At 42.0% G+C, this 13,807-nt stretch overlaps 1 protein-coding gene across 6 annotated transcripts in view; it reads left to right on the top strand.

Annotated features, from left to right (window-relative positions):
• The window catches only part of ZNF609 (zinc finger protein 609), a 232,199-nt gene that overhangs the window by 212,152 nt on the left and 6,240 nt on the right, over positions 1–13,807 (top strand). For all 6 annotated transcript variants that reach the window (XM_057542961.1, XM_057542960.1, XM_057542958.1 and 3 more), the window contains 3 exons: positions 7,500–7,587; positions 8,309–10,649; positions 12,289–12,655. In XM_057542961.1, coding sequence (XP_057398944.1) covers positions 7,500–7,587; positions 8,309–10,649; positions 12,289–12,655 — 2,796 coding nt within the window. The remainder of the gene's footprint in view (positions 1–7,499; positions 7,588–8,308; positions 10,650–12,288; positions 12,656–13,807) is intronic.

Here is a 13,807-nt window from a genome sequence, read left to right as displayed (position 1 = left end):
TTTAAAGGGTATATAGGTAAAGGGCTTCACACCAGAGTGACAAGTGGCAAGTTAGTTGCATGGCAAATTGTGTAGATTCAGACAAAGGTAAAGAATTGGAGCAACTAATGAAATCAATCTACTGTATTAGGTTTGATTATAATAGAACCTACCCATTGTTGGAGCTTTAAAAAAAATTGCCCTTGATAAAGAATTTGTTACTTAAAAAAGAAAAAAAGTTAATTGAGTGGGGGAGGAGGGAAGCCTAAGGAGTTGTGAAGAAGCTGCCTGCTGGTTCAATGATTAGAACTGTGATATCTTAAATATCTTCTAATGGCTCAGGCCATTAGAAGACCTCTTCAGACTAGGTCCTTAGGGGGCTAGATGGAAGAAATTGCAAAGCTATTAAACAGAGAAGGGGGTAAATTAGTAACAAAAATATCTCATTCAAAAAAGAGACTGGAAACCAAAATTATATATAATAGAAATCTAATGCTAAGAAAGATAACCACTAAAAATTAACCAGGACTTCCATTTTGAGGAAGATGGAGTAGACATACCTTTCCTGATTTCTCCCACTAAATACAACTAAAAAACCTTTACATTATTTATATATATATATATATATATATATATATATATATAATATACAGAAATATCCAACAGAGGACTAGTATCTAGAATACATAAAGAACTCTCAAAACTCAACAGTAGGAAACAATCCAGTCAGAAAATGAGCTAAAATATGAACAGATATTTCACCAAAGAGGATATACAGATGGCAGATAAGCACATGAAAAAGCTGTTTAACATCATTAGCATTAGGGAAATGCAAATTAAAAATCACAATATGAGATATTACTATACAACTATTAGAATGGCTAAGATTAAAAAGAGAGAGAGAGGACTTCCCTGGTGGTGCAGTGGTTAAGAATCTGCCTGCCAATGCACGGGACACGGGTTTGATCCGTGGTCTGGGAAGATCCCATATGCGGCGGAGCAACTAAGCCCATGAGCCACAACTATTCAGCCCACATACCTAGAGCCCGTGCTCCACAACAAGAGAAGCCACAAAATGAGAAGCCCACGCACTGCAACGAAGAGTAGCCCCCACTCGCTACAACTAGAGAAAGCCCGCGTGCAGCAACAAAGACCCAGCGCAGCCAAAAATTAAATAAATAAATATTTTTTTTAAAAGTTAAAAAAAAAACCAAAACTAAATGCAACTACAATATGACCCAGTAATTGCATTCTTGGGTATTTATTTTGGAGAGATGAAAACTTAAGTTCAGGGGACTTCCTTGGTGGTCCACTGGTGAAGACTTCGTGCTTCCACTGCAGGGGGTGGAGGTTTGATCCCTGGTCAGGGAACTAAGATCCCACATGCCATGCTGTGCGGCACAGCCAAAACAAAACCAATAAATAAATAAACAAATCTTATTTTTAAAAAACCAAAAAACTTAAGTTCACACAAAAACCTGTACACAAACGTGTATAGCAGCTTATTCATAATAGCCAAAAACTGGAAACAACCCAGATGTCCTTCAGCAGGTGAGTGGTAAGACAAACTATGGTATCTCCATACCAAACCACCAATAAAAAGGACTAAACTATTGATACATACAACAACCTGGATAAATCTCCAGAGAACTATATGCTGGTAGGAAAAAAAAAAAAAAAAACAGTCCCAAAAGGTTATATACTGTATGATTCCATTTATATAATTTTTTTGAAATGACAAAATTACAGAAATGAGAAACAGATTACTAGTTGCCAGGAATTGAGGAGGGGTGGGGATGGGAGGGAAATGAGTGTAGCTAGAAAAGGACAACATGAGGTACCCTTGTGTTGATGGAAATATTTTGTATCTTCATTATATCAATGGCAGAATCTCGGTTGGGATATTATACTATAGTTTTGTTGTAAAATGTTACCATTAAAGGGCATGTGAGATCTCTTTATTATTTCTTACAACTGTATGTGAATCTATAATTATCTCAAAATTTTTAAATTAGTTTTAAAAATTTAACCGTCAGGAATTGAATGCACACCTGATGAAATTAACATATGGTACAAAGACTGTAATAAGTATGTTTAGAATTCTTAAAGAGAAACAGAATAATAAACTCTATTAAAAATAAAACTATGAAAAAAATAAAAAATAAAACTATGAACCAAACAGCCAGTAATTAAATAATGTCATGTAGATATGAAAAATTAACCAGTTTAAAATTTTGGAAATGAGAAAAAGTCATTTAAATATAATTATATATTATAGTCATTGAAATTTTTTAAAAACCTCAATACATTGGATAAATTCTAGGCTACATGTAGTCAAAGAAAAGATTATAAATTGGAAGAATCAAGCACAAAGAAAAACTATATGAGAGATCAACATGAGTCCTAGAAAAAAAAAAAAATGAAAGAATGGCAGAAAGACAATAAATTAATATATAATAGGTAATGACTTTCCTGAATTAGAGAAATTCTAATTAGAAACTTAACTAGGTAGGTTATACACTCCAAGTACTGTATACCAAACAGATAAAAGTAAATTCAGGGGGGCTTCCCTGGTGGCGCAGTGGTTGAGAATCTGCCTGCTAATGCAGGAGACACGGGTTCGAGCCCTGGTCTGGGAAGATCCCACATGCCACGGAGCAGCTGGGCCCGTGAGCCACAGCTGCTGAGCCTGCGCGTCTGGAGCCTGTGCCCCGCAACGGGAGGGGCCGCGATAGTGAAAGGCCCGCGCACCGCGATGAAGAGCGGTCCCCGCACCGCGATGAAGAGTGGCCCCCACTTGCCGCAACTAGAGAAAGCCCTCGCACGAACCGAAGACCCAGCACAGCCAAAAATAAATAAATAAATAAATAAATAAAATTTAAAAAAAAAAAAAGTAAATTCAGGGAGACTTCCCTGGTGGCACAGTGGTTAAGAATCCGCTTGGCAATGCAGGGGATACGGGTTCCATCTCTGGTCCAGGAATATCCCACATGCCGCGGAGCAACTAAACCCGTGCACCACAACTACTGAGCCTGCTCTCTAGAGCCCACGAGCCACAACTACTGAGCCCGCCCGCCACAACTACTGAAGCCCGCACGCCTAGAGCCCGTGCTCCACAACAAGAGAAGCCACCGCAATGAGAAGCCCGCAACAAAGAGCAGCCCCGCTCACCGCAACTAGAGAAAGCCCTCGTGCAGCAACGAAGACCCAACACAGCCAAAAATAAATAAATTTATTTATTTTAAAAAAAAGAGTAAATTCAGTATTCTGGTTAAATATGGTAGATTGGAAGTACATGTTTACCTCCTACCTTCCCCCTAAAACCCATTCAAATGTCAGTAGAGGGATTTTGTTTTTAAGATATAAACTCACAAGGTAAAGAAGACAGACAGGTATAAATCAGTAAAACTTGGGACACTAGAAAGCAGATGCACAATGCTAATTTAAGAGACCTGAAAAAACAGAAGCTTGTTTGTTTGTTTCTTTGTTTACCTGAGGTTGGGAGGAAGGAGAGCCAAGAATAAGGAGTTTGCACCACAGATTTCTAGAAATATTCAGAAATTGGAAATATCAGAGTACCTTTGAACAGAAGGAATATGAGGTGAAGCTGAAGACAGAAGACTGGCTGAAGGTCTAGAGAAGAAGCAAAGGCTGTGCATTATTATTCCCATCCTACACAGCCCCTCTGCCATTACAGAAAACTGATGTTCACTCTTCGGAGAGTTTCAACCAGAGCAGGGACACTGGGCATAGAGGAAGGCAGGGTGCTGTACCAAGGACTAAGTGAAAATCCATATAACATAGAGAAACTGGCAGGCAGGTAAGAAATTAAAGAGTTCCTCTCTGGGGGAATCTGACAAGTCCTGGAAAGGAGGAAAAATCTCTACCAGTATTCATGGCTTAATGGAAAGGCCCACACATAGTGCTTCCCATCCAATTTTTATTACCTTTCATTTAAATATGAACAAGATCCGAAGGTCACCAAACTTTTTGAGGAAAACCTGAAAAACAAGAGATTGTAGGACAAAACAAACAGAAAAAAAGGAGTTAGAGGGAAAAAACTACTGAGAGAGCAAAAGACTATTGAGAGAAAAAAATATATAATGAAGTATCTTCAGAGAGATAAAATATTGTATCCCATGAAACAAGGATACTTTTTTTTTTGATTAAAAATGGCAAAAATGAAAATTTCAGTATGTAACCTAGAAGATGAAGGAAATCCCTTATAATATACAACCAGAAGACAAAGAAATGGGAAATAGGCTAGAAAGATAAGAGGATTAGTCTAGAAGGTCCATATAGGAGTTCCAGTAATCAAGAACAAGTGGCAAGTATAATTGATAAGAAGACAGAAAATTAATAAGGATATAGAGGATTTGAAAAACATTATCAATCAACTTGATCTATCATTTATAGGCTACCCAACAACTGCAGAGTATACATTTTGAAATATTCTTTTCAGGTGCACATGGGATGTTCTTCAAGATAGACCATATTTTATACCATAAATTAATTCTCAATAAATTTAAAAGAATTGAAATCATATATAGTATGTTTTCTAATCACAATAGAATTATATTAGAAATCAGAAACAAAAAGATAGTTGGAAAATTCCCAGGTATTTGAAAATTTGACAACACTCTTGCAAATAAACCCAGAATCCAAAAAAAACAAGCCAGGGAAACTGTATGTTTTGACCTGAATGATAATGAAAACATATCAAAACTTGTGGACTGGGCTTCCCTGGTGGCACAGTGGTTGAGAATCTGCCTGCTAATGCAGGGGACACGGGTTCGAGCCCTGGTCTGGGAAGATCCCACATGCCGCGGAGCAGCTGGGCCCGTGAGCCACAATTACTGAGCCTGCGTGTCTGGAGCCTGTGCTCCGCAACAAGAGAGGCCGCGATAGTGAGAGGCCCGCGCACAGCGATGAAGAGTGGCCCCCACTTGCCACAACTAGAGAAAGCCCTTGCACAGAAACGAAGACCCAACACAGCCATAAATTATAAATAAATAACTAAATAAAAATTAAAAAAAAAAAAAAGGAAAGCATTAAAAAAAAAAAAACTTGTGGACTGCAACTAAAGTGGGCTATGAGGGAAATTTACACCTTAAATGCTTATATTAGAAAAGAAAAAAGATCTAAAACAGGGGTTGGTGAACCTTTTCTGTAAAGGGCCAAATAGTAAATATTTTAGGCTTTGAGGGCCATATAGCCTCTATTACACATACTCAACTCTGTCTGCCTTGAGGCGTGAAATCGGGCATAGGCAATGGGCAAATGAATAAATGTGGCTGTATTCCAATAAAACTTTATTTCTGAGCAGTATTTGAATTTCATATAATTTCACATGACAAAATATTATTCTCCTTTTCATTTTTTTCTACAAGTAAAAATGTAAAAACCATTCTTAGCTTGTTAAAGATACCTTTAAAATATCTCATGGTAGAATGTTTATGACCTAGTGATAAGACATAAAAAGCACAAACAATAAAGGAAAAGCTTAATATATTTGACTTCATTCAATGTAAAACTAACCAAAAATAACTTAGAATTAAGGCAAAAAAAAAAAAAAAAATTAAAAACTCCATGTCAGGGAATTCCCTGAGTTCCAGTGGTTAGGACTCTGTGCTCTCACTGCCTAGGGCCAAGTTCAATCCCTAGTCAGGGAATTAAGATCCCACAAGCTGTGCGGCGCAGCCAATAAAAAAAGTCCATGTCAGACATTTTATAGCATGTTAAATTTCAGGTGGATCAAAGATTTAAATATAAAAAATCAAACCGTAAAAATACCAGAAGAAACCATAAGAAAAAAACTGTTAATAAAGTGATGGAATGGGGAAAGCCTTTTGAAATATGACAAAAATTCTGAAGCCATAAAAGATTGATAAATGTAACAACCTAAAAGTAAGTAATTTCTGCATAGCATTAACCACCGTTGGCAAATGACAAACCAGGGGAAATATCTGATTTGTAGTACAGTCAGAAGGCTTACTATGGTATATAAACAGTCACAAATAAGAAAAAGACTATAATTCAGTAGAAAAATGAGCAAAGGATATGAACAGACAGTTCATTAGAAGGTAAATACAAATGTCTCATAATGGTATCTTGTAATGAAATGCTGTACAAACTCATAATAAGAAACATGACATTAAAACTACATAAAACACCATTTTTCTCCTATCAGATTGGCAAAACCAGAAAGTTTGAGAACACTATGTTGCCAAAGGGAAAGGACAACAGGTGTTCTCATGAACTACTAGTGGGTTTATAAATAAGTACATCCTCTCTGAGGGCAAATTGGCAGTATTTATGAAAAATCCAAATACAAATACTCTGTGATTAGCAGTTTTACTTATAGGAATTTATCTTACAGACATATTCTGTGATATGTAAGATAAAACATTTGTACTAGGTTATTTATTCAGCGTTATTTGTAATAGCAGAAGAATGAAGCAACCTAAATGTCCATCAGCAGGGGACTGGATAAATAAATGATGGTACGGTTTGAAATCATTCATATGCAGCCATTGAAAAGAATGAAGTAGTTCTATGTTTACTCACATGGAATGATGCAAAATATATGGTTACGTGGAAAATGTGCAGAACATTGGTGTGCATTGCTACCATTTGAGGAAGAATATATAAACATATTTGCTTATAAATATATAAAATACCTCTGGAGGAGTACATGGATATCCATGGATGTTTCTGAGTATGGGGCCTGAAAAGCTGAAGAACAGTGACAGGAGGGACAGTTCATTTTATATTGGGGTTTGTTTGCATTTTTTTTTGCTGCCTTTTAAATTTTGGAGTGTGACTATGGTATCTATTCAAAACCATTTTTAAATAAAATGAACATGTCAGGTATGTTCATTGTGATGTCATTTAAGAGTGAAAATGTACAAGAAACATCTAAATTTCCATCAACAGTATGTATAAATTGTGGTCAAATTATGCAATGACATACTTGAGCACCATTAAAATAAATGGGTTAAGCTCTTCATGTCAACATTGATAAATCTCAAATTTATAATATTAAGTGAGAAAGGTAAGTTATATACCCAGCATGATCCTATCAATGGCAAGTTTGAAAATATAGTAAACAATGGTTTTCAACTATGATGTTTTTATTCTTTAAAAAATAAACCTATTGCAAGTATAGCACAAAATTTTATAAATCCATTGAGCTGGGTGGTGGGTACATGAGTTTTTGTTAAGTTATCCTTTGTATTTTTTAGTGTATTTGAAATACTGCGTAATTTTTTAAAAGTTAGGAAAATGTGCCTTAACTGGACCATGGAATCTTTGCAACCGTTGCCCATCCTAAGGGGCCCTGGTAGTGTTGTAGGCAGTTCCTGTGGAACTATTCCAGCCTAATGCTGTTAGGCCCACTGGGACCTAGAGCACCCCCTAAACCCTCCTACAGGAGCCAGAATGCTACTCAGATGGAAAATACTCTTCTCAGTGGCCAACAGCGTTTCTCTTGTCTATATCTGAGTCTTCTTGTCTTCCAGGGATGTTGGTGGTGAATGTAACATGGAGGAACAAGACTTACGTAGGTACACTTCTTGACTGCACACGACATGATTGGGCACCCCCCAGGTAAGCACTCTACAGCTTTTTAGTTTATGTTAATCTGAACCACCCTCATCAGTGATCCCTTATACCTTTATCCTGTTAGAGTTGGACAGCTTTTAAAAGACACCCAGCTTTTAAAGGACAGTTATGTTATAGAAACAAGGGAAGGCATTATATTCATCTGGCATTCAAGAAGAATAAATCAATGGGTAGGAATGGTGAGAAGATCCTATTTAAGCCTTTATCTGGAATGACTGAATTCTGGCTTCTACCTACAGCCACCTTGAGACCAAGGCCAGAATCTGACTACAGGTGAACAAGCATTCATTGATGATGGTTTTTGATAGTAGCTATCTCTCCGAAGTTTAAACTCGAGAACATTTTCAGTTTCATAAACTACACTAGACAGTCTGGGTTTCACAAGGACCTTTTCAAGTTGCAGTTGGCCGTAAGACTAATATTTCAGTGAATAGCACTTTACCGCTTGTTCCTAATATTAATTTCCAGTTTGTCAGGGTTGGGGGAACCCAAATCTTGGGGAATAATTTATAGTTAGTATGCAGATAACATTCTCGGAGCTCACCAGTTAATGCAGTTACCACGCTTTCAGAAGTTCCTTTAACAAATCATATTCACTGAAAATGATAGTTACCATATGGACAGTTCTTCTGGAGGCTGCAGCTAAACTGGTTTGAAGATAGCTTCTTTTCTTAATAATATCCTGTTGTGTTTGTCATTTGCCAAGGTTCTGTGACTCTCCCACCAGTGACTTGGAAATGCGCAATGGTCGGGGTAGAGGCAAACGCATGCGTCCCAACAGTAACACACCTGTCAATGAGACAGCCACAGCCTCTGACAGCAAAGGGACCAGCAGTAGCAGCAAAACCCGAGCAGGAGCCAACAGCAAAGGCCGTCGGGGCAGCCAGAATTCTTCAGAACATCGCCCAGCTGCCAGCAGCACCTCTGAGGATGTCAAGGCCAGCCCCTCCTCAGCTAATAAGCGGAAAAACAAACCCCTTTCAGACATGGAGCTGAATTCTAGCTCAGAGGACTCCAAAGGGAGCAAGCGTGTCCGTACTAATTCCATGGGCTCAGCCACTGGCCCCCTCCCTGGGACCAAAGTGGAACCCACTGTTCTAGACAGAAATTGTCCTTCCCCAGTCCTGATTGACTGTCCCCACCCAAACTGCAACAAAAAGTACAAGCACATCAATGGACTTAAGTACCACCAAGCTCATGCCCATACAGATGACGACAGCAAGCCAGAAGCAGATGGAGACAGTGAGTACGGAGAGGAGCCCACCCTACATGCAGACCTCGGGAGCTGCAATGGTGCATCTGTCTCACAAAAAGGTTCCTTGTCCCCTGCCCGCTCCGCTACCCCCAAAGTTCGGCTCATAGAGCCCCATAGCCCTTCTCCTTCAAGCAAATTCAGCACAAAAGGCCTCTGTAAGAAAAAGTTGAGTGGGGAAGGGGACACAGATCTCGGGGCCTTATCCAATGATGGCTCTGATGATGGACCCTCAGTAATGGATGAAACAAGCAATGATGCCTTTGATTCTTTGGAAAGGAAGTGTATGGAAAAAGAAAAATGTAAAAAGCCCTCTAGTTTGAAACCTGAAAAGATTCCTTCCAAAAGTTTAAAGTCAGCCCGGCCCATTGCCCCTGCCATCCCCCCACAGCAAATTTACACCTTCCAGACGGCCACCTTCACAGCAGCAAGCCCAGGTTCCTCCTCAGGCTTGACCACCACAGTGGTCCAGGCCATGCCCAACAGCCCCCAACTGAAGCCCATTCAGCCCAAGCCCACTGTGATGGGAGAACCTTTCACAGTCAACCCTGCCTTGACTCCAGCCAAGGACAAGAAAAAGAAAGACAAAAAAAAGAAGGAATCTTCAAAGGAACTTGAAAGTCCTCTGACCCCTGGGAAGGTATGTCGAGCAGAAGAAGGCAAAAGCCCATTCAGGGAATCATCAGGAGAGGGGATGAAGATGGAGGTGCTCCTAAATGGCTCCTCAGACCCCCACCAGAGCCGACTGGCTAGCATCAAGGCGGAAGCTGACAAGATCTACAGCTTCACGGACAATGCTCCCAGCCCTTCAATTGGAGGCTGTAGCCGCCTAGATAGCACTACCCCTACCCAGCCCATGACCCCCTTACATGTAGTGACCCAGAATGGGGCTGAAGCCAGCTCAGTCAAAACCAACAGCCCTGCATACTCCGACATCTCTGATGCTGGGGAGGATGGGGAGGGCAAAGTGGAAAGCGTCAAATCAAAGGACCCTGAACAGTTGGTTAAGGACGGGGCCAAGAAAACCCTTTTCCCCCCTCAGCCACAGAGCAAAGACTCACCATATTACCAAGGCTTTGAGAGTTACTACTCTCCGAGTTACACACAATCCAGCCCAGGGGCTCTGAACCCCAGCAGCCAGGCAGGAGTGGAGAGCCAGGCCCTGAAGACAAAAAAGGATGAGGAGCCTGAGAGCATAGAGGGAAAAGTGAAGAACGATGCCTGCGAGGAAAAGAAACCAGAACTGAGCAGTTCCAGTCAGCAGCCCTCCGTCATCCAGCAGCGTCCCAACATGTACATGCAGTCCCTGTACTACAACCAGTATGCCTACGTGCCCCCCTATGGCTACAGCGACCAGAGCTACCACACCCACCTCCTGAGCACCAACACCGCTTACCGGCAGCAGTATGAAGAACAGCAGAAACGGCAGAGCTTGGAGCAGCAGCAGCGGGGACTGGATAAGAAGGCAGAGATGGGCCTGAAGGAGCGGGAGGCAGCACTCAAGGAAGAATGGAAACAAAAGCCGTCAGTTCCACCAAGTCTCACCAAGGCCCCCAGCCTGACAGACCTGGTGAAGTCAGGACCCGGGAAGGCCAAGGAGCAAGGGGCTGACCCTGCCAAATCAGTCATTATTCCCAAGTTGGATGACTCTTCCAAGCTCCCCAGCCAGGCCCCAGAAGGACTTAAAGTAAAGCTGAGTGAGGCCAGCCACCTAGGCAAGGAGGCCTCTGAGGCGAAGACAGGTGCCGAGTGTGGCCGACAGGCAGAGGTGGATCCAATACTCTGGTACCGACAGGTAACTAACTGTTCTGGAAGGAAATAGAAATACCGTTTGATAGTTTTTCTGTCTTCCTCACAAATCAGGGCTGTCCTTTTGTAGGGAATCAACAGAATACAGATTAGCAGAAGAAATCTATAATTTTACGGATTCTTTACTTTTGTAAATCATTTTAACTTTTTTTGTTTGTTTGTTTCTTATTTATCTTTGGCTGCGTTGGGTCTTCGTTGCTGCACGCGGGCTTTCTCTAGTTGCATCGAGCGGGGTCTACTCTTCGTTGCAGTGCGCGGGCTTCTCATTGCGGTGGCTTCTCTTGTTGCGGAGCACGGGCTCTAGGTGCACGGGCTTCAGTAGTTGTGGCACGCGGGCTCAGTAGTTGTGACTCGTGGGCTCTAGAGCGCAGGCTCAGTAGTTGTGGCGCACGGGCTTAGTTGCTCCATGGCATGTGGGATCATCCAGGACCAGGGCTCGAACCTGTGTCCTCTGTGTTGGCAGGCGGATTCTTAACCACTGCGCCACCAGGGAAACTCTAACATTTTTTTTTAAAAGCACTTTTTACACCAGTAAAAGGTGTTTTTCCCATTTGACAAGAGAGGCCCAGGTAAGTTAGCTTGATTTGTCTGGAATTACTTGAGACTTAACTGGAAGAGCCAGAACTGGAACCCAGGTATCTAGTGACTCCTAGTCCAGTGTTTCTTCCGCAGTGTGGTTCCTATGGAATGAGTTAATGGTGGTCTCTTTTTTTTTTTTTTTTTTTTTTTTTTTTTTTTTTTTTTTTTTTTTTTTTTTTTTTTTTTTTTTTTTAATGAGGATCTTGAATCAGATGCGTATGTTTGATTGATTGATTGATTGATTGATTTTGGCTGTGTTGGGTCTTCGTTTCTGTGCGAGGGCTTTCTCCAGTTGTGGCAAGCGGGGGCCACTCTTCATCGCGATGCGCGGGCCTCTCTCCTTGCGGAGCACAGGCTCCAGACGCGCAGGCTCAGCAGTTGTGGCTCACGGGCCCAGCCGCTCTGCGGCATGTGGGATCTTCCCAGGCCAGGGCTCGAACCCGTGTCCCCTGCATTAGCAGGCAGATTCTCAACCACTGCGCCACCAGGGAAGCCCAATGGTGGTCTCTTTAAAGTAGGCCAGAAGTATGCAACTCAGACCGAGTTACTCAAAAAGATTTTCTAGGCAGAGTTAGAACTAAGAACTTGGTCTTACATTTTGCTCTGTTCCTCAGACTTAGAAAGTCTCCCCTTCCCTCTTTGTGCCACAGTTAGACCACCCTCCTCTGAGCGGGGCAGCACCCATAGCTCTCTGCCCCTGAGTTTGCTCTGAAGAAGGGAAACCACCTAAATATCCTTGGAAAGGGAACGGCTTCTTCTAGTCAAGGAGTCCTTTCCCCAGAATGCTTGTTCTCTCCTAGAGAAGACCCACTGGTGGATTTTCCCTTTCTTTCACCACATCTTATTTCCTTTTATGGGGGGAGGAGACAGGCATTTAAGCAGGAGGGACCAGAGGTGATTTTAAACAAAGGTCAGTAGAGGCCAAGATCCTGCTGTGCCCCAGGTGTCTAGTATTATCTGCTCTGGTGTTTCTACGGGGACATTGGGCTTGAAATCTCTCTCTCTTAACTGTAAAACACTCAGAGCTCATTCTGTGATTGTTGTAGGAAGCAGAGCCCCGGATGTGGACATACGTTTATCCTGCCAAGTACTCAGACATCAAGTCAGAGGATGAGCGGTGGAAGGAGGAGCGGGACCGCAAACTGAAGGAGGAAAGGAGTCGGAGTAAGGACTCTGTTCCCAAGGAGGATGGGAAGGAAAGCACAAGTAGTGACTGCAAGCTGCCCACGTCTGAGGAATCCCGCCTCGGGAGCAAGGAGCCCCGACCAAGTGTCCATGTGCCTGTGTCCTCTCCCCTCACCCAGCACCAGTCCTACATCCCCTACATGCACGGCTACTCCTACAGCCAGTCCTATGACCCCAACCACCCCAGCTACCGGGGCATGCCTGCCGTGATGATGCAGAACTACCCAGGTACGGCACTGAATTCTAGCTGCTGTTCCATTCAGTGGGAAGGTAAATGAGGCACAGATTTCGAATCCAGAGTTTTCTTGCTCAGCTCTAAGGCTTACTGAGGCTCAGGTGGATGACAGCTCTGATTTGAATGTGGCCTTCTGTGAAGTGGTCACTATAATCCTGAGCTCCTTGAATGACCCCTACTTACAGTCTGTGGGACCATTTCTCCCTCCCTTGCACCAGCTAGAGGGTTGACTCTACAGTCAATTTTTATGAATAACTAAAGGCGAAACCCCCTCTCTACCAGAGCCGTCTTCCCTCAGCTGGGATTTTCTAAACACATACTCTAGGGACTTCCCTGGCGGTCCCAGCGGGTACAGGTTCAATCCTTGGTCAGGGAACTAAGATCCCACATGCCTCGGGGCGTGGCCAGAAAAACAAACAAACAAAAACACATACTCTCTACATTTTGCAATGTGCTAGGCACTGTGGGGAATACAAAAGAAATAGGGAAGACTATCTCAATCCCCTCAAGGAGCTTACAACTTAATTGCAGCAGGAGAAAAACATGGAACAAATAAAATTCAACCCAGGAGAGTGCAGGTATTCATTTGCAAGATCGTGTTTAGCTGTAAGGTCAGGAGGCAGTCTGTGAGGGGAAGAGCAGTTTGAAGTCAGATTGGGGGTAAGTCCAGCTAGAAAGATTCAGTCTGGGAAAGATAAACTCTTTATACTGCCATCCATGAGTTCTTGGGGAGGGGGGCACAAGGTAGGAGTTTAAGTGTTTTTTAACTTGTTAGAAGAAAAGCCTCACTTTACTCACTGATCTCTGTTGCCTGAAGAGCCATGTGGGATGCTTCTGGGGTGGAAGACTCCTTCTTTCACTTCTCAGAGCTCCCACCTCCCTATAAGAAAGCAGCTGAAATAGTCTTGATATTGACTTTATAAGGCAAATACTAAATAGGACACATAAGCTTTTCAAACTGAGATAGGAAATTGTCTCATCCTGTAGTATTCCTTTCTCCTGTTACCCCAATCCTTCTATATAAAAACAGTTGTTCCATTTGATGAGTACCTGCTCTGTGCTAGGCACTGGACTAGGTGATTTATGTACATTATCTTATTTAATCTTCTCTGTCAACCTATGAAGTATTGGTATCTTCATTGTGA

The sequence above is a fragment of the Balaenoptera acutorostrata genome, chromosome 3, assembly GCF_949987535.1.
Source record: "Balaenoptera acutorostrata chromosome 3, mBalAcu1.1, whole genome shotgun sequence".
Taxonomy (NCBI): domain Eukaryota; kingdom Metazoa; phylum Chordata; class Mammalia; order Artiodactyla; family Balaenopteridae; genus Balaenoptera; species Balaenoptera acutorostrata.
Note: the sequence above shows the minus strand (reverse complement) of the source record. Positions and strands in the feature narration are given on the sequence as shown.